At 43.3% G+C, this 23,130-nt stretch overlaps 1 protein-coding gene across 9 annotated transcripts in view; it reads left to right on the top strand.

The window, feature by feature from the left end:
* ASPH (aspartate beta-hydroxylase) overlaps positions 1-23,130 on the top strand; it is a 267,950-nt gene that overhangs the window by 181,059 nt on the left and 63,761 nt on the right. For 8 of the 9 annotated variants that reach the window (XR_004346438.1, XR_004346436.1, XR_004346437.1 and 5 more), the window contains 3 exons: positions 9,715-9,850; positions 15,916-16,007; positions 16,376-16,509. Coding sequence is in view for 4 of the 9 variants with exons in the window: in XM_032609812.1 (XP_032465703.1) it covers positions 9,715-9,850; positions 15,916-16,007; positions 16,376-16,509 (362 nt within the window). In the remaining 5 variants the exon portion in view is untranslated. Of the gene's footprint in view, positions 1-9,714; positions 9,851-15,915; positions 16,008-16,375; positions 16,510-21,430; positions 21,677-23,130 lie in introns of all 9 variants that reach the window. The other variant, XR_004346434.1, reaches the window with a different exon arrangement.

Raw genomic sequence — 23,130 nt, 5'->3', positions numbered from 1 at the left:
CCATGGCTAATTTAGATGTAAACATGCATGCATTGAAACCGCTGTAGTAACATGGAGAGCACAACAGCCAATAGCAACTGAAAACCATAGTTCAAAATAACCCTTTTCTATTTTTTTCCCTGCTACCTAACTCTGCATTCATCACTGGGAAAAAGGGAAACTCTTGAATGCTTTTTCTGAGGTTTTCACAGCATTTGCTCTGATAGAAGCATATAACATCGCTGATAAGTTTTCCCTCCTCATACGGTAGTTTTATTACAGTTGGAGAAGTGCCCAGTAAAACTTGCCAGTGTTGTGACACAGTGCGTAAGAATGATTGATTGAATGATACTCCTCCTGGCATTTTCTCTCAGACTCTGGCTTTTATTAATTAAGAAACCTGTTGTGTATGAATAATGCCACCTGGACAAAAATAGGACTTATACAGGAGTGAGTTCGTGGTTCAACATTCGTATCTGTGTGATTAAATATTTGAATATTTTCACTGAACTGCTTTTGAAATGAATTGGATTGAGGCAGAAGCAAAAAGGTCAGACTTACAGTGGAATTAAGCTATAAAGTAAGAGGATTATCAATTTTATAGAAAAGTAAGTATCGTACTATAAAGAAGTGCTGAAAGCAGTTTCTTAAGATAACGTAATAGTTTAATCCTATTTTTCTAAATCAGACTTTTGACTTTTGGATTCCAATGATACTTTCACTAAACATGACAACAAGAGTCCAGAGAATTTACAGAATTCGACGGTTATGTGATTTAAAAGTGAACTTTAGAAGCAGGTTAGTTTTGCTCTCTGCTCTGACACCTTAAGGAAGCCATTTCATCCATCTGGGCCTCGGTTTCTTTCTCTCCAAATGCAAAATAATTGCCTCAGTTCCTCCTCTCCTACAAGGTGCAGAAACAGAACAAAACACCACCATCATGGATGTTCCCGTGTGTGTTTAAGTGTGAGCCCGTAATAAGAGCTGACACTCTGCTACGGTTATAGGAGGGTCTAAGATGCCAGTTATAGCAACATATCAAAAGGGTGAAATATTAGAAATTCTTTGAATTATTTCAAACTCAAAGGTCATATTCTTTCTCAAAGCAAAATTGATGAGTTTTCAATATTTGTCAGTTTTTTAAAAATGCCTAAAAATTGCCTTTATCTCTGGTCCACCTCGGGAGCTTGCAGTACCGTGTTTGACTTACAGACCCGGGCACTACACTGCAAGCTGCATCTGTAGGTTAGTATGCCATTTGCAGTTCCAAAATTTTTGATCAAGCAGTGTTACCAAAAGCGGGATCTGGCCGCTCACCGCTCAAGAGCTGGCATGCGGGGAGGGGGGTTGGGAGAGGGCGAGGTGTGTGGAAGCCGACTCCTGTCCAGAGGACAGCCAGGGGGCAAGAGCTTTTACAGGTGCAGGGAGGGGCTGCGCGCAGAAAGAGCACAGGCAGCTCTGACAGTCATCTTGAATTGGTCACGTGGTCGTCTGACAAGCATCATCTCGATTGTTTTAAGTACGGTTACTCTTCAGTTCCAGGTCGGTTTGTTCCCATTTCCTTGAGGCTAATTCTCGGAATTGTGGCAGCTCATGTCATGGCTACAGTCTGCTCATCGTGTAGTTAATTTCTTCCACCCGAGGGTTTCAGTATCTACAAGACAGCTCACAGGATAGGGCTCAGAATCTTATCTGTAGCCCTTGAGGAGGAATTAAAGGTCCATGACTTTGCTTCCTGACTAAACTGTTATTGTTTTGTCCTGTTTGACTGCTTTTCTTTGCTTCTGCATTTTCTCACTTCTCTGATTAAATGTACTCTTTGGCTAAAGTTTTTCCACAGACAAAAGGCAGGCGGAGGACATGGGGAGCAAGGACCACAGGGTCCTGCTCTGTTTCAGTAGGTCATGATCTATATCTTAATATACATACACACATGTGCACATACACATTATAGATAACTTGCTTATCTGTTTATCAAGTGGTTTATTATATATATAAGCAGAAAGTCTCTGTCAGACTTGCAGCCCCTTGAGATTAGGGGCTTTGGGGTTTTTACTCCCTCCTGACCTAGCCCGCTGCACCGTTCCCCATGGGTAGAGCAGGGAAGGGACGACAGAACTTTATTTCCCCTTTTACCTTCCTCTGACTGAGAATGTTGGCTGGCATCCCTGCCAGTCTGGGCTAGAGTACAGGAATGTGGGTCTCCTTTGCACTCTTGTGTCCTTGAAGCCCTCAGGCTGGCTGCTTCTCCTGGCAACCTGGGCTATCTTTTTGCCTTTCTCCTAGGAGAAGAAACCCCTTTTCTCCCACTCTTTAGAAAGAGCAAAATTCAGTCCTCTAAGACTCTTCTCTTGCCCTGTGCCACGTACTTTATGCTGTCCATTCCCTTCAGTAAGGATACGAGAGACTGTATATACTGAGCGGCAATGGCCAGGCCATTTATGAAGATAGAACCTTGACCTACAATCTGCAGCAGCCTGCCAGGGAAACGAACCCCTTTTCTACAATAAATAAACCAGGAAGCCAGCCTACTGTAGATCAGACTGGCAGGAGGCCAGATTACTGTCTCCAGTGGCAATCCAGGAAGCTAAACAATCACTTCTATCACATTCTGCCCCACATGGCCAGCACTTGACTGATAACTGACAGCTTTCCTAGTTTTTGTCCCCGCTTCCAACTTAAGACCCACCAGAGAAAGTCCAATATGCTCCGCTAACCAATCACCAGGACACCCAGCTTCTAGTCAGCCTGCCTACAGCTTCCCCAGGCCAACAGCCTCCAATCAGGGCACCCCTGAAGCCTTCTCTTTTTTCACTACAAAGTTTTCCCACGTCTCTGCCAAAACGCTGGTGATGGTGGCAGACTCCCTCGCTTGTCTGAATAAATAGCCTTTGCTTTTCTCATTTGGTTGGTCCTTGTTTATTTCCATGATAAGAAATGCCAGATGTTTTCCTTTATTTTTATATTCAAACTTGAAAAACAGGAGGTCTGATTAAAATGCACTAGGGGGCTTCCCTGGTGGCACGGTGGTTGAGAGTCCACCTACCGATGCAGGGGACACGGGTTCGTGCCCCTGTCCGGGAGGATCCCACACGCCGCGGGGCGGCTGGGCCCGTGAGCCATGGCCGCCGAGCCTGCGCGTCCGGAGCCTGTGCTCTGCAACGAGAGAGGCCACAGCAGTGAGAGGCCCGCGTACCACAAAAAAAAAAAAAAAAAAAAAAAAAAAAAAAAAAAAAAAAAAAAAAAAAAATGCACTAGGACCAGCAAGAGATTGCTCCTTCAATGATACTAATTTCCCTAGAGATTTTATTAAAATCAGCTTGCTGTGAGAGCGTTGCACACGCTGTTGTGTTTGCTTGGATTTCATAACTTCAGCTCAGTACTCAGGAGGACGCCCCTCTACCTGGTATATTCTTTCTAAGGCAGGGGACACTGCCACCCATGTCTTCTCATCACAGTGTAAAGTATAGGCATGTTTTAGCGAAGATTTAAGTAAACTGACTTTTAAAAATCAGATCTATGATTCCTAAAATAATTAACTAGAGCCAGCATGTTCTTAGATAATTAGGTAAAAATGGTATACATTTTAGTAACGCACCACTATTATCAATGCGTTCTAACTCCAATTGAATGCGTAAACTTGGCCTGGAATAGTCTTCGACCACATGCCTTCTCTTAATTTAGAGTCAGAACCTTTCAAAGTACACGCACATCTCTGGGACTTCTCGGTTGCCAATGTCTATATTTTCTCAATTCCCTTTTTTCTTAACAGCTAGTCATACACAGTTACTTACCTAATCTTGCTTATGTTAACCTGAGCTCTGTGAATTCTTGTATTATGGTTTGTTCACATGTTAAAAGCGTAACTCTTCCTGACTTTTTCCATGACTATGCTTTATTTTGCTGCTATAGACTTACTTGATTCCTGATCCCTTCCCATCTGCTATTTGCTTTCTTAGCTGGATCTAGTTCTAACCTGAACCTGCATTAGTGTTACAAGTTACTCGTGTCCCCTCAAGAATTATATATTGAATTCCTAATCCCGTTAGTACCTCTGAATATGACGGTACTTGGAGATAGGGCCTTTAAAGAGGTAAAGTTAAAATGAGGTCATTAGGGTGGGCCCTAATCTAATATGACTAGTGTCCTTATAAGAAAAGGAAATTTGGGGCTTCCCTGGTGGCGCAGTGGTTGAGAGTCCGCCTGCCGATGCAGGGGACATGGGTTCGTGCCCCAGTCCGGGAAGATCCCACATGCCGCGGAGTGGCTGGGCCCGTGAGCCATGGGTGCTGAGCCTGTGCGTCTGGAGCCTGTGCTCCACAGCGGGAGAGGCCACAATGGTGAGAGGCCCACGTACCACAAAAAAAAAAAAATCAGCAAAGAAGATCTTAAAATTCTCATCATTATCATCATAGCTCTATCCATATATAGCACAGTTACTTTTACCACATTTAATCTTCTTATATACTCCTGAGGGAAGTAGCAGTATTTTATGCTCTTTATAAGTGAGGACTCTAAGGCACAGGGTGGTCAAGTAACTTGCCCGATAGCACACAGCTAATAAGTGGCATAGTCAGATTTTCAAACCAGGCAGCCTGGCTCCCATGTTTTACACCCCTAACCACTACACTGTATTGACTTTTATAAAGCTTCTAGAGGGGAAGAGAAAAAAAAGAATCCGAAAGGCATCAGATTTCCTAACAGCAGCACTAAATGTTATATAACGGAATGGATCAATGCTTTCAAAAGTCTATGTAGAAATTATTTACTACCTAGAATTCTGTACATAGTCAAGCCTTCAATCAAGTGTAAGAATAGCTTCAGATAAGTCAGAAAGACAAAGATCAATACCATGTGATACGACTTAATAGGCGGAATCTATAAAACAACACAAATGAACATATATACGAAACAGAAAGAGACGACACAGAAAACAGACTTGTGGTTGCCAAGGGGGAGGGGGTATAGGGGAGGGATGGATCGGGAGTTTGGGGTTAGCAGATTATATATAGGGTGGATAACCAACAAGGTCCTACGGTAGAGCACAGGGAAATGTATTCAATATCTTGCGATAAACCACAAAGGAAAAGAATATGAAAAAGAATATATATATACACATGTATAACTGAATCACGTTGCTGTACAGAAGAAATTAATACAACATTGTAAATACTTCAATAAATTTTTTTTAAAAGAATAGCTTCAGACATTTTTAGAAATTCAGTTTTACCTGTGGTGTGTCCTTTCTCAAGAACACAGATAATCCTTTATCCAGATTAGAATCCAAAAATTAGGGAGCCTCATACTGGGCAGAGGTCAGGAGAAGCTCCCTGATGACAGTTGTCTGGCAAAAGCCCAGACACCGACCACTTCAGAGCAGAGCGAGGCAGGTGGCTCCTGGAGGGTTATCTTCGGAGAAAGAGAGAAAGAAAGTAATAGCTTACATGGTGTTTTTGGCAAAGCGTAGAATAGTATAAGAGATGTTACAGCACTCTTGCAGGGCTATAACGAAGAAACAGTGATAAGGCCATTACAGAATAAAGCCAAAGCAAAGGAGGCAGAATCTATAAATGCTGCATGTGACATGAAGAGTAATTGTTACAACTCAGTAAAACCCAGATGTGAGTTTACCCAGATGTATGAAAGGTTTGTGACAGAGCTGAACTGCTAGATGGAGACGAGGGAAAAGAAGACAACAAATCGTTAACTTGTTCCCTTCCCTGACAGAAAATGAGATCAAGTCTAGAATTAATAAATCAAGAGATAGCAATATAAACAGATTACTTAGATAGAAGCAGGCAGATATGAGAAAAAAATATTTAAAGGGATTATTTGGGGGTTGAACTCTGGGAAAAACTTGAGTAAGGTACTGCTCCTTTCATTATAAGACTTGTAGTAATATTTGACTTTTAAAAAAATATGTGTCTTAATTGAATGAAGGGAAATAGTAAGGGAAATAGTTAAGAATTAGTCTGCTCCTCTGAAGGCTTTCCGCAAGAAATCAGTGTTAGGAGAAGCCTTTAAAAATACGACTTAATCTGTTGTGGAAGAGAAAAGTGTGCCATCCAAGCGGGGTGAGCAGGATATCTGGGACAGGAGGAAATGACCCTGAACTGGAGGGAGGGTGTGGGTTAAGGAGAGCTGGCGCACAGTTTGGGATTGATGAGGCTTGAAACCGGGAAGTCCATCTCTAGATGGCTGGAGCGCCAAATATAGCTGAGGTGTAACTGAGAGGCGAGCGCTGATGACGGGTGTACGAGGCCTTGAGGCACTGTGAAAACAAGCGAATCTCTGTTGGCTAAAGCCTGTGTAGCCAGAAGAAGAAACGTGAATCAGAAGTTGTTGTCTTCTGGGCAAGCAGCTCAAATACTAACCCTGAGTTTCTCTTTTCAGTTTCATGAAATGAATGAATTTAAGGTCAAGGAAGTAATAGGTCAAATGAAACCTTTAAAAATGTTGGCATGGCCTGCTCTGTGTGAGCCTTCACGTTCATGTTGGAATTTCCTAAAAAGCGGAATTTTTTGCAAAGGTGATTGGATGTAGGGAAAAGGTGAGGTAATCAGTGGTCTGCCCAAGGTGTTTCTAAGTTACACGCTTCTTCATGGAATGTATGTGTAAAAACGGAGGGACTTCCCTGGTGGTCCAGTGGTTAAGACTCCATGCTCCCGATGCAGGGGGCACAGGTTCAATCCCTGGTCGGGGAACTAAGATCCCACATGCTGCATGGCATGGCCTAGAAAAAAATTTTTTTTAATAAAACTAAATAGATAAAATAAAATAACAATGGAGGCACTTAGCATGATCTGAGTGTGCAGATTTTGGTCCTCGACATCAAACAGTCATTCATCAGACACCTATACAAGCCCAGTTTTAGGGTCAGTGGTTTGAACTAGACACAGCTGACTCCAAGTGCCTAGAAAACAACTCAGGCAAACGTCTTATTGTTTAGGCTAACATGAAGCTTGGAGGGTATGCAATTTGCAAGAAAATAATTAAGGCGAGCGTGGGTAGTAAAGTAGGCTGCAAGCAGATATATAGCAAACTATAAGACAAACTCAAGAATTTCTGTTAGTCACCAAGTTTCTGTTAACCCAATGGGGCACAGTTTCAGGATGGGTTTTTTAACTCTGTGGGACATGGTTTCAAGATTATTTGTGGACAGATGATCCACACCAGCAGAGAGCATGGTGATGATAAGAGCAGCTCCAGATTTTGACACAAATCAGTGGGTGGGTTTCATAGAAATATAAAATCAATTGGTGCAGCTACTGTGGAAAACAATATGGAGGGGGCCTCAAAAAGTGAAAAATAGAACTACCAGATGACCCAGTAATCCCATTACTGGGTCTATATCCAGAGAAATGCGAATGTAATTCAAAATAAAATATTTTGAGATATCTGCACTGTTGCATTCATTGTACCCTTATGCACAATAACCAAGATATAGAAACAACCTAAGTGTCCATCAATGGGTGAGTAGATAAGGAAGATGTAAGACACACACACACTCACGTGTGCACACGATGGAACACTATTCAGCCATGAGAAAAGAAATCTTGCCATTTGTGACTTGGACGGACCTTGAGGGCACCAAGTGAGATAAGCCAGACACAGAAAGACAAATACTGTATGGTATTACTTACAATGTGGAATCTCAATTTTTTTTTAAAAAAAGTAAAACTCCTAGAAACAGAGTGGAAGAGTGGTTGGCAGGGGCTGGAGGCGAAGGAAGTAGGGAGAGGTTTGGGTAAAGGGTACAAACTTCCAGCTATACGATAGATAAGGTCTAAGGACCTGATGTATGACATTGCGACCGTAGTTGACAACACCGTATTATATAATTGAAATTTGCTAAGAGAATAGAAGTAAAATGTTCTCACTCCCCAAATATCAAATAAATAAATATATGAGGTGATAAATGTGTTAATTAATCAGGTGGGGGGATTCCTTTCACAATGTATATGTATATCAAATTACCACAATCTACATTTTAAATAACTTACAATTTTATATGTTAATTAAGCCTCAAAGCTGAGTTTTTTTAAAAAAGAAATGTCAGTAGACTCAAAGTAACAGGGGGGGAAAAAAGCGGTATAAAATCAGTATCTAATCTTAAAATCTACCGCTTGCCCTAGAATATTGGAATATACCTACTGTGGTCACACAGTGTCACAAGCGTTCCCTGGGTTTGGCTGAAGTTGGTACCATGTCTTCACACAAATCTCTGAGTGTATCTGTCTTTGGTGGAGTCCTCTGCTCGTGCCGTCTTCCTGGCTCCTTCTTGGTTTTCCTACGTTGAATTGTTAATTCATAAAGCACGCGTTGGTAAAAACACTTTACACCTACTCTTGTGCTTTGCCCCACCTGTAATTGGTCATCCAGCCTTCTCTTGAATACTTCAAAAGATAGAGACCCCTGTTTTATTTTATTTTATTTATTTATTTATTTTTTCTTGCGGTACGCGGGCCTGTCACTGCTGTGGCCTCTCCCGTTGAGGAGCACAGGCTCCGGACGCGCAGGCTCAGCGGCCATGGCTCACGGGCCCAGCCGCTCCGCGGCATGTGGGATCTTCCCGGACCGGGGCACGAACCCGTGTCCCCTGCATCGGCAGGCGGACTCTCAACCACTGCGCCACCAGGGAAGCCCGAGACCCCTGTTTTATAAGGCAACTCGGTCCACATTCAGAGCACGCTAATTGTTGCTTCCATTTTTTTGTATGTGTTTGTAACTCATCAGCTTTACTTCCTCGCTCTTGAGACCCGATTCTCGTTGAAATCATCTGTTGTGTTCTTTGCTATCCAGGTACCTGTAGACTCCACGATCGCTTCCACTTCCCATGCAACGTAGAAATGTTTGAAATTATGAATGTTTCAAAATCCTGGTTTCTATGTGTAACAGCCTCTTTCATGCCGTTTTCATTCTTTTCTCCTGATAGTACTTCCTCCTAGGCTGCCACTCCGGATGCTTGCCCTGGCCTGCTGTCCCCCATGGCACCCACCCCTCTGCCATCTCCACTGCTCATCAGTATCGCTGTGCAGTGAGGGTTCCCAGGAGGAGAGCCTGTCCTTCTCCTCCCATGGGATCTACCCTCACCAGCCAGGCACTTACTGACAGAGCCTAAGGCACCCTCAAAGTGAGAAGTCAAAGAAATGTTTTTGTTTGGCTGAATTCTAAACACGAGGACATTTATTGGCTTTATTTTGCTACTAATTTTATAACACATCACATGCTCCAATGGACACTTTCCCAATGTTCTTGAAAGTTTAATTAATATTTACCACGTTGAATGGCATCTTTATGAGGACCTCTATTGGGAGGTGGAATTAAGTCTGTGATTTGTATTCCAGTTTGGACGCTGGAGTGTCATGTGGACTGTACGACAGGGTCCTGATGTAATAATGCTCAACAAGATTAGTCCTCTTGGTTGGTTAGGGTCTGTGAAAAAAACGACCTTTAGGCAGACGTGAAAACAAATTTTAGACGGAACTGCTCTCGGCGGTTCCTAGGAATTACTGAAATGTTTATGCTGCGAAGGCGCTTGGTTCTGAAAACTAATTATTAGGTGGGTTTTTTTACACCCTTGACAAGAGGTCCTAGAGGAAATTGAAATAAGTAATCTAGATGAGAGGGAACATTTCATTACTTATTAATCAGACAAACAAAAAGCTGAACATCACTATAAGGTGTTTTACCAGGCATATTTTCAGTCCAGTAAAACCAGAATCTTCCCTCTAGTCCTTAGAAAGAAACTGGAAGTTAATCCGAGATGAAGGCCTTGCAGTGATGGATAGAGCCCAGGGCCTGTTTCTGCCTGAAGATGAGAACCTGAGGGAAAAGGGTGACTGGAGCCAGTTTACGCTGTGGCAGCAAGGTGAGCGTGCTACTTCCAGATCATTCTCTGCAACCTGATGGGAAGGGGGCACTTCTGGTGATACCTCCCAGAGCTAAGGTTCCCTGACTTAAAGGAAACGACCTGGGAAACCCAGATTATGAAAATCTATTTGTTGCTTCTTGAAACTATGTAGGAACGCTCATCTGTGTGTGTGTGTGTGTGTGTGTGTGTGCATGTAAATATATGGGTGTGTATATGCGTGTGTGTATTTGGATAAATATATATATATATGTTGTATTTTGATTTTCCTGGTCTTTCCTGTTAAATGATACGTTACAAAGAGTAACCCTACTGTACAGACGTAACTGAAGAGCCCACTGTGTGCTCATCGATGCCTTAGAAAGGAGCTTTCCTGAGCCTCATTTGCTCCTGTACCTTGGAGACGATGTTGCATGCCAAAATGATATCACCGCGGTGAGAGCCGTTAGGGGTGATGACAAACCAGAGTGACAAGTCAATAATAACTAGTGTCTGAGCTCATCAAGAATAGGAAGAGGGCTTCCCTGGTGTCGCAGTGGTTGAGAGTCCGCCTGCCGATGCAGGAGACGCGGGTTCGTGCCCCGGTCCGGGAAGATCCCACATGCCGCAGAGCGGCTGGGCCCGTGAGCCATGGCCGCTGAGCCTGCGCGTCCGGAGCCTGTGCTCCGCAACGGGAGAGGCCACAACAGTGAGAGGCCCGCGTACCGCAAAAAAAAAAAAAAAAAAAAAAAAAAAATAGGAAGAGGTTCACAGTCAACCTAATATTCCTTGAGCTGAACCCAGGTCCAGGTACACAGACAGGGCCCCAATCTGTGTGTGTCCGATGAGTTAATATATCAATCTGTCCTCAAAGTGAGGAGCACTGAATTTTATCTTTAAAGCTCTCTCCAACTCTCTTCTGGAAAATTCAAGTTAACCTGGGTTAATGGTAGCTGAACAAAAGTAAATCTATTTTGAAGACTAAACAGCATGTGTCACACATCTTTAGCTGCAGAAAATAAATTGAGAGGATGATACGCAGTTGGTTTATATTATGGGACAAATAGCACTGTTGTTTATGTCGGTATGCTTTCAGAATACTAAGATTTACACGTCAGAGAAAGAAGAACGACTTCAGTAATATTTCCAGGGAAATGTCCAACAGAAGAGACATCACATGATTTCAAGTGACTGTGTCAGCTTTTTGCCAGCAAGATTTTTTTAAATAGAGCTGTAGTAAGGTCAATATGTGAACAGCATGCTAATTTTGTCTATTGGCATCTCCCTAAATGAGTCAATTCTGTTAGCCTCAAGCATTCGCCAGTTCATCTGATGGCTCCGTTCCATCAACACCCTCACGCTTCATGGCTTCCTACACTAAGTCTTCAGAATAGTATGCATCCTGGCAGTAATTTCCGGAAACCATAGTCTCTGCTAAAAGCACATTCTTTAATAAGCTTGAAATATGCAAAGCATTATAGGGCATATAAAAGTGTTAAACAGGAAAGGAAATAAATAATGGAGACAGTTTCATTGGGGGCAACATTTTGACTTTTAAGGTTTTTGTGTATTTAAAAAATTTTTTTAATGGTAGCACAGTACATGTAACTTAAAATTTACCACCTCACCTGTTTTCAAGTGTACATTCAGTGGGGTCACGTATATTCATATTTTCACGCAACCAATCTCTAGAACTGAGTTTCATCTTGCAAAACTCAAACTCTGTACCCATTAACAACACTCCCCATTGCCCTCCCCCAGCCCTTGGCAACCACCGTTGCACTTTCTGTTTCTATGAATTTACTACTTCAGACACCTCATAGAAGTGGAATCATACGATATTTGTTAACTTATAAATTTTCATATATTTTGATTATACCTGATTTTCCATGAATTAGAGTAATTTCTTAAAATATTATTTACTTCTTTGATCTTTGTTAAATTCTTCTTCCCACTGAATGGAATTTGCATGTTCCTTTTTTTTCTCTCTCCTTAAGTTTGACAAAGTGATCTAGTATGTTCTTTAAAAACCTCAAATTATATCTCACCTTATTTTGATTTTTTTCTAATTCCTGCTTTTATATTTTTCTTCCTCCTCATGTTCTTTTTGTTGTTTATTTTATCCATTTTTTCTAAACTTTTCAATCAGAACTTCTTAGTAAGTTTATTGTCATTCTTTCATCTTCATTAATAAAAGCATTTAAGGCTATGGACTGATCTCTAGATTTAGCTTTGGATACTTTCCTTAAGCTATAATTTATATTTTCACTTGTATTATTCCCCCCAGAAACGACTTCATTTTTATCTCAATTTCCATTTCGATTCAAAACAATGTAGAAGTGTGTGTCTGTGTTTTATAAGTATCTGTTTTCCAATCAGTTGCAGTCAATTAAATAGAAATTAATTTCTAGTTTTATTTTATGATCATAAAATAATACAACTCCCATAGTTGCTCTTTTAAGAAGTTTTATTAAGGTTCTTGGTGGTCTTTTGTTTGTGGTTCCAGGCTTCTGTGAGAAACCCAGTAACTGTTTTCTGGAAACAAATTTCACAGTTTAAAGAATTTTGAAGGCAGCTAGTATTGTAGCTTGCATAGAAGCAGGGTGGCACCCCTGAAGGCAGATGCCCTGTTGGCCTGGAGACAGAGGGGAGGGAATCCTGCAGCAGGAGGGGTCAGGAAGATGAGGGGAGGGAAATGGCGGGGTCGTTTCTTAGCCACACTGAGAGCTCAGATTCAGACAGGAGACCCATGAGGATCTGACTTGTGAAGACTTAGAGGTTGTCTAGCCTAGTTAGGAAAGGATGCTGCTGGAATCTTGAAGGCCTTGAAGCTATGGCTGCAAGCTTCATTTCTATCCATATGTAAGTGGGAATCGTGGAAGTTCTCTAAGTAACCCAACCATTTCTGAAGTATATTTATTCCTTTTTAAATGATCAACGTTTTTGAGTTGGAGAAAAAAAAAAAAAAAGACCGAATCAACAAATATACATAACTAATTTTTCCCCACAGATGTTTTCAAATTGCTGTGTGAATGTTACAGAACATCTGTTTTGCTCGTTTATTGTTTTAACGATGAACGCTAAAAGGTAGTGTTAACAAATATGCCACACGTGCACAGTCACGCTTTCTTCCAGAGCCCATGGGAGATGGTGCTAACCCATCCCAGTAGCCTTTCTGGATGAACTCAAGCTGAACCTCTGAATCCTGCTCAACACGGTGTTCTAGGTAGCCACTGTCAACTGATCAGAGTTGTCGTGCAAGATGAACCTATTGTCATCCCAGCAGTAAAGCCTTGAAACTTCAGAGAGATACAACCCAGAACCTTTAAAAATCTCACCTCCATGATATCCCTCATAAAGTGTATTCTTCACATGTAGATGAAATATTCAGTTGATTCTTTCAGATTTGCATCAGCAGTTAGATCTCTTTCTGGGGCTGTTTTTCCCAAAGAAACAAAGTTTATCACATCTTGAAAGTTACTTTAAACTGTGTGAGAAATAATAAATTAAAAACAAAACCACACTGAGTTCAGCTGCTGGGCAGTTTTCTCCTCCGCGGAATGGTTTGTTCTGCACAGTTATGTTCAAATCCAAGACGCGACATAGTGAAAATCATGCTTTAAAGCATAGCCTTTGGAGACTGAGGATCCCGAGTTGGGGTCCTGGCTGCACCACTTGTTAGTGTGTGATGTGGGCTTGTTCCTGACTCTCTGAGCCTCAGATTCCTCAGCTGAAAAATGACGATAAAAGTAGTGCCTTGACCGCCTGCTGGTGCAGAGGACAGGGGTTCGTGCCCTGGTCCTGGAAGATCCCAGATGCCGCGGAGCGGCTGGGCCCGTGAGCCATGGCCGCTGAGCCTGCGCGTCCGGAGCCTTTGCTCCGCAACGGGAGAGGCCACAGCAGTGAGAGGCCCGCGTACCGCAAAAAAAAAAGAAAAAAAGAAAAGAAAATAGTGCCCCGAGTATGGGGTTGTTACCAGGATCAGTGAGCAAAGGTCTGACATACAGAAAAATGATAGCGATTCTAGTTTTTATTACATAATAAGCATACATTATGTAACAGTAATGGAGACATCCTTAGGTCGCCGTTAAGAACATGGACTCGGTCCAGTTGGACTGGAATTCCCGCTCTGCCACTTACCGTGTGACCTCTCCGTGCCTCGCTTCCTCTTCTATAAAATACGATTCTAATAGTGTCCCCCTCCCTGGTGTGTAGGCATCAGGTGAGTGGTCCCTGGCCCGTGCTGAGCACCATGGAAGTGTAGTTGCGTTCCTAAACCCTCCCAATCACATGTGAATAGTTAAAACTACCAACGGCAATCCACGAATGATAAGATTCCCCTACAGAGAATCTGTGTTTACAGACTAGAAAAGATTTATGTGGCTAAATGGCTAGAGATGTTCTCTAATTCACTCCTCACCAAGTGGCAATCCTAGTGACCCAATCTGTTAGGTTCCCCATTTATTAGCTATCATTCGGGTAAGACACACGTGTTCTCCAAGTGACACGTGCTCAGCCCTCACCACTGTGCCCGTGGGAAATCCAGACACCTCTGGCCGCTCCTCAAGGCCCCAGGCTTCACCTAGCTGCTGCCTGAACGCACAGAACCCACAACGGGTACTACCGCTAAGTCATCCCCACATCCTGCATTTAGGACGGGATGGGAAGCTAGGGCTTGAACATTCTTTATGATGTCGTATACAAGAATCTATTGGCTCAAACTGACATTTTCATTAAACTCATTCAATTAGTAACTAAAAACAGCAACTACCATTTTCCTCAAGAGACAGATTACTTAGGAAAAACAAATATAGAAGTTGTTTTCTAAAATATTGAGGTCCATTTGATTGAGGACACTGCCGTTAAGATACGTTCCTTGTTAACTCTCATTTTATTCTCAGTATATAATTATTTTAGGACACAACTAACATTAATTAAATAAAGTTGAACTCAGCTTAGGTGTATCAGTACCTTGTAGGAATCCTGAGTAGGGAATGACAATGTCTCTACCTTTTAAAAAAAACCCATTGTTTTCCTCGTCTGTGAGAGCAAATGATGCTGTACCTTCCTAAGCACATCTTTCTTAAGAAACAGTGATTTTGTCGATGGTGAAGGAATTTGCCTAGTCCAGGGTGCTTTAGACTATGTCCCAAAATCTGTGTTCTCAACCAGGCCCTCAGAGAAACCCCCATCTCTCAGAGACCTCTCCCCTCGTCACTGAAATCCTATTCTTATCAGCATATAAAGGATGACCTGTACATTGGAAAATACATTAAATTTCAATGAAAACTAATGTGTGGGTTAGTAGAATATAGACCTAGAAAATGCACTTTTAGGTCAGAAGTGTAACATAAGCCATTTTCCTTCCTTGGGGGCTGGGGGGTGGATGAGTTTCCTGTGGCTGCTATAACAATGACCATAAATGTCGTGGCTTAAGATAACGCAGATGTTTTACGTTTACAGTTCTGGGTCTCACTGAGCTAAAGTCAAAGTGTCATCAAGGCTGCATTCATTTTAGAGGCCGCCCACATTCCTTGGCTGTGGTCCCCTTCCGTCTTTGGAGCCCGCAGTAGCCCCTCAAGTCTTTCTCATTCTGTATCACTCTGGCACTGACTCCCTCTTCTACATTTAGACCGTGTGATTACACTGGGCCCATCCAGTTCATCTATGATAATCTCCTTCTTTAAAGGTCAGCTAATTAGTAATCTCCATGTCACCTGCAACCTTAATTTTCCCTTGCCACGTAACATAACCTATTCACGAGTTCCTAGGCTTAGGATGTAGTCTTCTTTAGGAGGGAGCCATTGTTCTGCCTGCCACAGGGGGAAAAATAAGTATTCAACACATGCCTTGTCCGTTAGACATCCTTAGTCAAATACGGTAGTCCAAGGATGGGTGCAGAGCTCTGGTCCTTGCTGTGCCAGTCAGTGTTTATTGGAACAGGACACTCTGTCTTCTTGTGTTTACTCGGCCTTCTCATTCTTACAGTAAGGAGGACAAGATAGATTGTGTGTGGTCAAAACGGGATGAGTTAAAGCTTTACTGTGATTTGTTTCTAACAACGGTTTTATCATTTATTGTTCTAGGAAGGAAAAATGAAAATGCCTGTAAAGGAGCTCGTAAAACCTGTTCTTTACTAGATAAATTCCCCGAGACGACAGGATGCAGAAGAGGACAGGTACCAAGAATGTTTTCCGTGCTGGGAAGAGCACAGTCAGTTATTAGGGGAATAAATGGGAATGCTCATGTTTACAAAGAAACGGTTATTTCCTTTGACCCACTGAATGCCTCTTTTTTCACTTGCATTTTAATAAAACATAATGTCATGCCCTCGACGGCAGCACTGAGGGTGGAAAATGTTCAGTGTTTATAGCTTTGTGGAAAATGGGAGTCCTTATTTTTAGTTCCTTCACAAAGAAATAAGACGAGAAGATAAATTCCGAGTACTGCAAAGGCACTAATCTAAATTGACAGTAATTTTGTACTTTTAGCAGTTCTCCCACACCTTGGTAAATGGATGAACAGGGTGGTACGTTTTCTGTGCAGATCAAATATTCCGTCATGCACCCGGGAACCCACGTGTGGCCGCACACGGGACCCACGAACTGCAGGCTCCGAATGCACCTGGGCTTGGTGATTCCCAAGGAAGGCTGCAAGATCCGGTGTGCCAACGAGACCAAGTATGTTTCCTCCCATCACTTTCTCTCTTACTCGTCACCTCTGAGGATGGATGTTCGTTACGAAAAAGCTATGCTCGGTTGGATTATTTCTCCTTCTTTGTAACTGAAGTAGACTGGAGTGGGTGGTATTAATCCAACTTCTTAGTCGGTGTCCCACCTCTGCACTTTCCATTGGTCTGGAGATACTCCCCAGTTCTAGGGCTGCCCTCCTTACTCATTTCTCCCCAGAGCATTCTTGTCTGATTCATGAGCCTTCTTGCTTCTCTTTCTAGATGGACAGACTTGCACTCAGTCAACTAACTCGTACTAAACCCTACACATATTACATTGTGTTTATTGCTTTACACCTTGAACTATGCATCAATACAAAGAGTCTCCTTCCTGAAGAAAACACCCTGTGATATTTATATGTCCTGCTCTAGAGGACACAGCATGGTGCAGTGGACGTGGCTGCCTTTTCAAATCCCAGCTGTGCCAACTAACCCTGTGTAACCTTGGCCGGTCACTTAATCCCCTGCAGCCTCAGCCTGCTTGCTTATAAAATCGGCAGCGTTGCTATCTGCTTTGCAGGATTGTTGTCCAGATTAAACGAAATAATGCCTACAAGGCACTTAGCCCGGGTACCGGCCTGAGAAGGGACGTGGTGAATGTCAGGGCAACTTCTTTTGATGCCTTTGCCTGTCCTGGTCCTATTACTCTGTTCCCCTGGAATGCCCGCCTTTTCACCCATCCAAAATTAACCTATTACTAAGATCCAATTTTGTTCCTAAAAAGGAAACCTCTCCTTTGACTTCTTAAGAGTATTTACACGGTATATTCTCAGTGGTTCTGCGTTTTATTTCCATTGCTTTTTATTAATTGGTATATATTGGTCTAATATCTGGGACTGAGCTGTAAGTGCCTGGAGGGCAGAAACCAAGTTGTCTTCTCACACATGTATCACGGCCCTTGGTGGAGGTCTGCTGGAGGGGTGTTCAGGAGTGTACTGGTCGTTCGTTTGGTTATTGGCAGACACCTGCCTGCCCCGGGCCTGGGGCAGCAGCCCACCGTGCCGTGAGGGATTCTGAGATGACTCACATGGGGGTCTTCCCCCACCAGAGGTGTCCAGTCAGGGAGAAAACTCAGCTCGAAAGTCGTGAGTCATAAGAGAGGCTCAGGCAAGGATGCTGCAGGTGGTCGGTGGGCACGCAGCTCATTTGCGCTGAGAATTGGGAAACTTGACAGTGGTGGCTTTTAAAGACAGGAAGGATTTGGACATTAAAAGCTGGAAGAGAGGGGCAATTGAGGCTGAACAAACAGCATCAGCATAGGCACGGAAGCCAAAAATTACAAGCCACGTGTGAGCGTTATTGAGTGCTTTCAGCAACCAAGAGTGTGGGATACTGTTAAGAGGTAAACGGACCTTTAAATTCTGGTAAATTTTTCCAGAATTTATTTGAACATATATGATTCGAATCAGGTAACGCCAAACCAAAGGTGGTTAGGGGCGCTCCACCGGCAGGAGCTGGGGGCCAGGTTTTCATAGAGAAGATGCTGAAGCAAAGCAAGGAGATTATTTGATTGGTTATAGTGTAAGCGGTTGCCTTGTTTGGGAAAGGCTGCTGGCTAATTGTGATTGGTCGTTCTTAAGTTTCACTTTCTCAGATTCCAGTGAATTGACTCCGGGGTAGGTTTTGCTTTGCTACGAGGCTACCAAGGCATTAGAACACCTCCGTCTAATGGCCTCCTTGTTTCCTTACTTTAACATACGGAATGAGGTTGGAAAGTGAGAGAGTGGATTAGAAGCTAAATCACGGAAGGCTTTGAATACAAACTAGTGGGATCAGATCTCTTTTAGGAAGGCGTTCTGGAAACCCTGGGTGTGTCCGATGGGGCGTTTGGGAAGAACAGTTAACAGACTGCCACAGTAGCCCCACCCCAGAAGGGCAGGGATTGGGATCCTGGAAAGAAAGGGAGAGTAAAGAACAGGCAGGAGATGTGATGAAGATCGACTCACGTGAGTCTCGAGCGTGTGGGGCAAGGGAGGGGTGTCCGTGATGATGCGGCGTTTCCATTTTGGTCAGTAGCGGGGTGTTGACGCTTTAGCAAATGCTGAGAGCTTGGGAGGCATGAGGCAGGTTAGGGGAACAGATCATGAGTCCGGTCTTCATATTATTTGTTTAAGTTGCTGTTGGAACACAGGAGTGGAAATATCCAGGAGTCTGCTGGATAGTGAGGTCTGGAGCTCGGGGGAGAAGTTAAGTGTAGACATAAAGGTTTGAGAAGCGGGCTTATCGGGAGGCTCTAGAGGAAACCTGAGAGTCCATGGCCACATCGACATTTCGGAGGCAGAAAAAGGAAAGAGAGCCAAGAAGGAGCTGGGGCAGCAGAGGGCAGAGCTGGAAGAGCCAGGAGGGGGAATCAGAGATGGCCAGACCGGGTGAAGTTTCTTCCAAGATGGAATGGAGCTCACCAAGCCTTGCTGAGCTCCGTTCGGGTCTACAGGGTCTCTCTGCCAAAGGGGAGAGGGGCAGGGGACCCGGGGAAAACAGAGGGGAGGTGGGAGTGTGCTGGGGAAGGCAGAGTTTGACGAGGTCAACTCCTAAGAATCACAGGGGCCGTGAAGATGGAGAAGAGCTCCAGACCTAATTTAGTATACCAACTTAGGGTCTTAAACTGAAGCTGGGAATGTGATTAGGGGAACTGTCAGCACCCACCAGAAGTAGGGAAGGGCTATAAGCCCAGCCCCGCCGCTCACTTGTAGGGTGATCCTGAATAAGAACATTGACTGGGCAGCCCCTCCATTCCCACTGGGCTAAAAGCCAGCCTCCTTCAGGTGGCAGTAAGTAGCTGCTGATAACAATACTTTGCAGATGGTATAGTTTACAAATTCACAGTGATTATTAAAAGGCACTTGCCAACACCCCGCCTCTCGTTGGGCTAGGGCGGCGGTTTGGCGGAGGATGGATTGTTTCACGCTGTCTCGTCCCCAGGGAGCTTTGAAGCATCGGTGCCCTTCCTCTCCCTCCTCAATGCTGGTCAGCCTCCTTCTCCACGTCCCTTCTATGGTACTTGTTTTATGTTGCATTACATTCTCATCCTTCATAATCCTTAACTCCAGGGTGGCCGGGTCAGGCTAAGTATTTCATTACAAAAAGAGTGTTTTTCATGAGAGAAATGGGTCAGTGAAATTAAAGCACTGTGCAGTGCTTCTAGTGAAAATAGCTAGAGAGCTGAATAGTAGAGTCAGTTTATAAACTCTGAGGACAGAACGTGAAATCTGTATGTAACATGAAATCATACGTGATATGAAATCTGGGAAGTTTCACACTTACTATGGAAGCACTATTAGTGTGGAAACAGAAGCACACATACCAGGACATCAGGCTTCCTTGTTATGGGTAAGTGGAAGCAATTTTTCAGAGCTTCTCAACTTTTGAAGGAGTAGTGGTTTGTGCCTGGTGGTTCTCAGGTATGAACCATCACACTGCGATTGCTGCTAGCGGGCGTGCGTGTTGGTTAAAGATTCCATCACTGCGAATCGTAGCACGGCTCTTTCTATCTGAAGATGGGCTTGAAGGTATGCAGCTGTCTATCTCAATAAGTAAAGTGACCATTTAAAATGAATAAATGCTTTCCGATGACAAAACTGATGCATGCCCCTGCTACATAATTTGTGAAACACAGAGAAGCACGATAAAGAAAGTAAATATTATTTTTGATTTCGGTACTCAGAGATATTGCTCAGACGCTTCTCGGGGCCTATATAGTGTATATTCATGATGAGAAAGCTCATAGTGATAATATGGCATTGTGCTTACTATGTGTCAAGCACAGTTCGAAGCCCTCTGCGTGCCTTCACAACAACGCCACGTAACGGGGAGTATTCAAATCTCTACTTTTCAGCTGAGGAGACTGAGGTATAAATAGGCTGAGTAACTTCCCCGAGGTCACTCAACAAGTGTCGATATTTGTGTCAGGGTCCTAGGGCTGCCATAACAAATTAACACAATCTGGATGACTTAAAACAACAGAAATTTATTCTCTCGCCAGTTTGGAGGCCAGAAGTCCAAAATCAAGGTATGGTCAGGGTTGGTTCCTTCTGGAGGCTCTGAGGGGGAATCCCTGTCCCCTGACTCTCTCCTGGCTTCCGGTGGCCGCGGGCTCTCCTTGCTGCGTCCTGGCTCGTAGGCGCATCACTGCCATCTCTGCCCCTGTCATCATGTCACCTTCTCCCTCCGTCTTCTGCCCTTGTCTTCTTTTCCAAAGGCGCTTACTGAGGACCTTCCTGGCGGTCCAGTGGTTGAGACTCTGCACTTCCAATGCTGGGGACACGGGTTCCATCCCTGGTCGGGGAACTAAGATCCTACATGCTGGGGGCATGGCCAAAAAAATGAGCAAATAAATAATTAAAGGCACTTACTGGATTTGGGGCCCAACCTAACCCAGAATGATCTCAAGCCCTTTAACTTAATTACAAGTGCAAAGACCCCTTTTTCCAAATCAGGTTATATCCACAGCTTCCAGGGAGACATACTTCTGGGGGTGAGGGCCACCATTCAGCCCACTACAGTGTTGGAACCAAGGTTCCATGCCAGACAGTTTGACTTGAAGGTTTGTGCTTCTAGCCTCATTGCCATAGACCCACTTACATATAGGTTTGGGGGCTTTTTGAGTTTTGTTCACAAGATTAGAATCCTGCTATACTTATAAGGTGACCACTTTGAACACTGGTTTTTGTTTCCAGACATCAGGGTGACAAGTAGAGAAGGCTGCTGGGGAGTCTCCATCTCTGAGGGTTTGTTCGTGTCCCCCTCGACAGGCCGTGCTTTGCAGTCAGTAAAATGAGCTCATTAGCGATCTTGAGTCAGAGCTGAATGAACTTGAGTCAGTGGATAAACAGGCCACCGCTGACAAGTGGAAATAATTGTAATCCTCACAGAGTGGCCAAGGTGTGTGAGCTTTGGGTGATCCCAGAGACAAATCCTTTCTTCTGAGTCTCCACGAGGGCTTCTGGTACATGCTGGAACCATACCAAGGGAAAGAAGGGTGACCGTGCAGCTCTCCTGGAGACCCAGCCTCATTGCTTGTGAATCGGTGACCTGAAACGTTGCACAGGACCTATATGTAGCCAGAAAAGCATGTGTTGGCATGAGTGTCAGCAACAGACTGAAGAAATGAATTGGCAGTAAGTCATTTAATTCCTCTTTATATGGTTGTGGAAATAATGACCTTTTCCCACACACGTCAAGTATTCTATAATATATTTTTTCATTACTCTTTCAAGTTTCCTATTAGGAAGATTGTGTGGAAGGCGTGCTAAAATATTAACAGTCAAAGAGAGAACGTTTTTTTTAATCCACCGTGAATTGTTCATAGACGTTATTTGTTATGTTTTCATAAAGGGTCCAAGAAGATAGTTCAAATTTTCTCTCATCATGTTATAGAAGCTGTGAATTACCAAATCATTTGGAACCAAATATTTTTGTCTCTTCTTCCTTTTTGGGGGAGGGGGGGTGTTTTTTGGTTTTTTTAGTCGTTTCGCTGAAGTCATAGATCTTCTGTTTCACAAAATATACCCATCTTCCATTCAAATTGTAATGTGACCTTTCCACATTACCTTATCCACCATTCAAGCCTGCCCATCTGGGACTGTAGGACCAAAAATGTCACTTTTAACTGGATGGGATGCTTCCCTCAAGGTTTGTTGTTAAATAGTAACGTTTCACGCTCTTTCTTCATTTACTTAAGCAATTTGGAGAATTAAAAACACCAGTAAAGTTTCTTTACCCCTGTCCTGGTTAGCATGGGGTGTCTATGGCTATCCATACACACAGATGAATATCTATGTCTCGACAGGGAAACAGCACTTCCCACATTGAAAACAGATTTTGTCCAAACATTTGTTCATTGAACTGATGGTTGAGAATTTGGAAAGTTCAGATCCATTTTGCTATGGCAATAATAAATGATGCGGAGGTTTCTGGGCCAGTCCCTAAAAACCTCCTAACTCATGGTCTCTGTTAATAGGGCTCTAGCACCAGTGACTATTGGTTTTTTTTAACTTTTTATTTTATATTGGAGAATAGTTGGTTAACAATGTTGTATTAGTTTCAGGTGTACAGCAAAGTGATTCAGTTATACATATACATGTATCTATTCTTTATAATAATGTTTCTATGGGAAAACAGATCTGGAGTTTTCACTTCAGATTTTAACATCCTGTATCTTCATGAAAGTAAATTAAGAGCACCAAAGTCTCATGACCTGGGTTCAAATCCTGGCTTCCCCTCTTACGAAGTGTAACTTTAGACAACTTGCATGGCCTCACTAAGCCTCAATTTCCTCATCTGTAAAATGGGAAGAATAAAAGTATGTCTTGGTGTAGTTTTGAGAATTAAAGTGATCCGTATAAATACATTCAGAACTGTATTTACAGAGTGTGATGTGGTAACTATGCTCAGTATTTTTGAGCTTTTATTGTGCTCGTCTCTGATTGCTGCAGAAATGGGGACTTCTGCCCCTTAACCTCCCAGGGAGTGAGACCAAGCACTCCTGTACTGTCGGAGGTGGTCCTTGGAACCTGCAGCGCGCACTCTGGCGGGGATGAGGGTGGGTGCTCTAAGGAGACAGGAAGGAGGG

The sequence above is a fragment of the Phocoena sinus genome, chromosome 17, assembly GCF_008692025.1.
Source record: "Phocoena sinus isolate mPhoSin1 chromosome 17, mPhoSin1.pri, whole genome shotgun sequence".
Taxonomy (NCBI): domain Eukaryota; kingdom Metazoa; phylum Chordata; class Mammalia; order Artiodactyla; family Phocoenidae; genus Phocoena; species Phocoena sinus.
The sequence above is the reverse complement of the archived record's forward strand: the minus strand, read 5'-3'. Positions and strand labels throughout refer to the sequence as shown.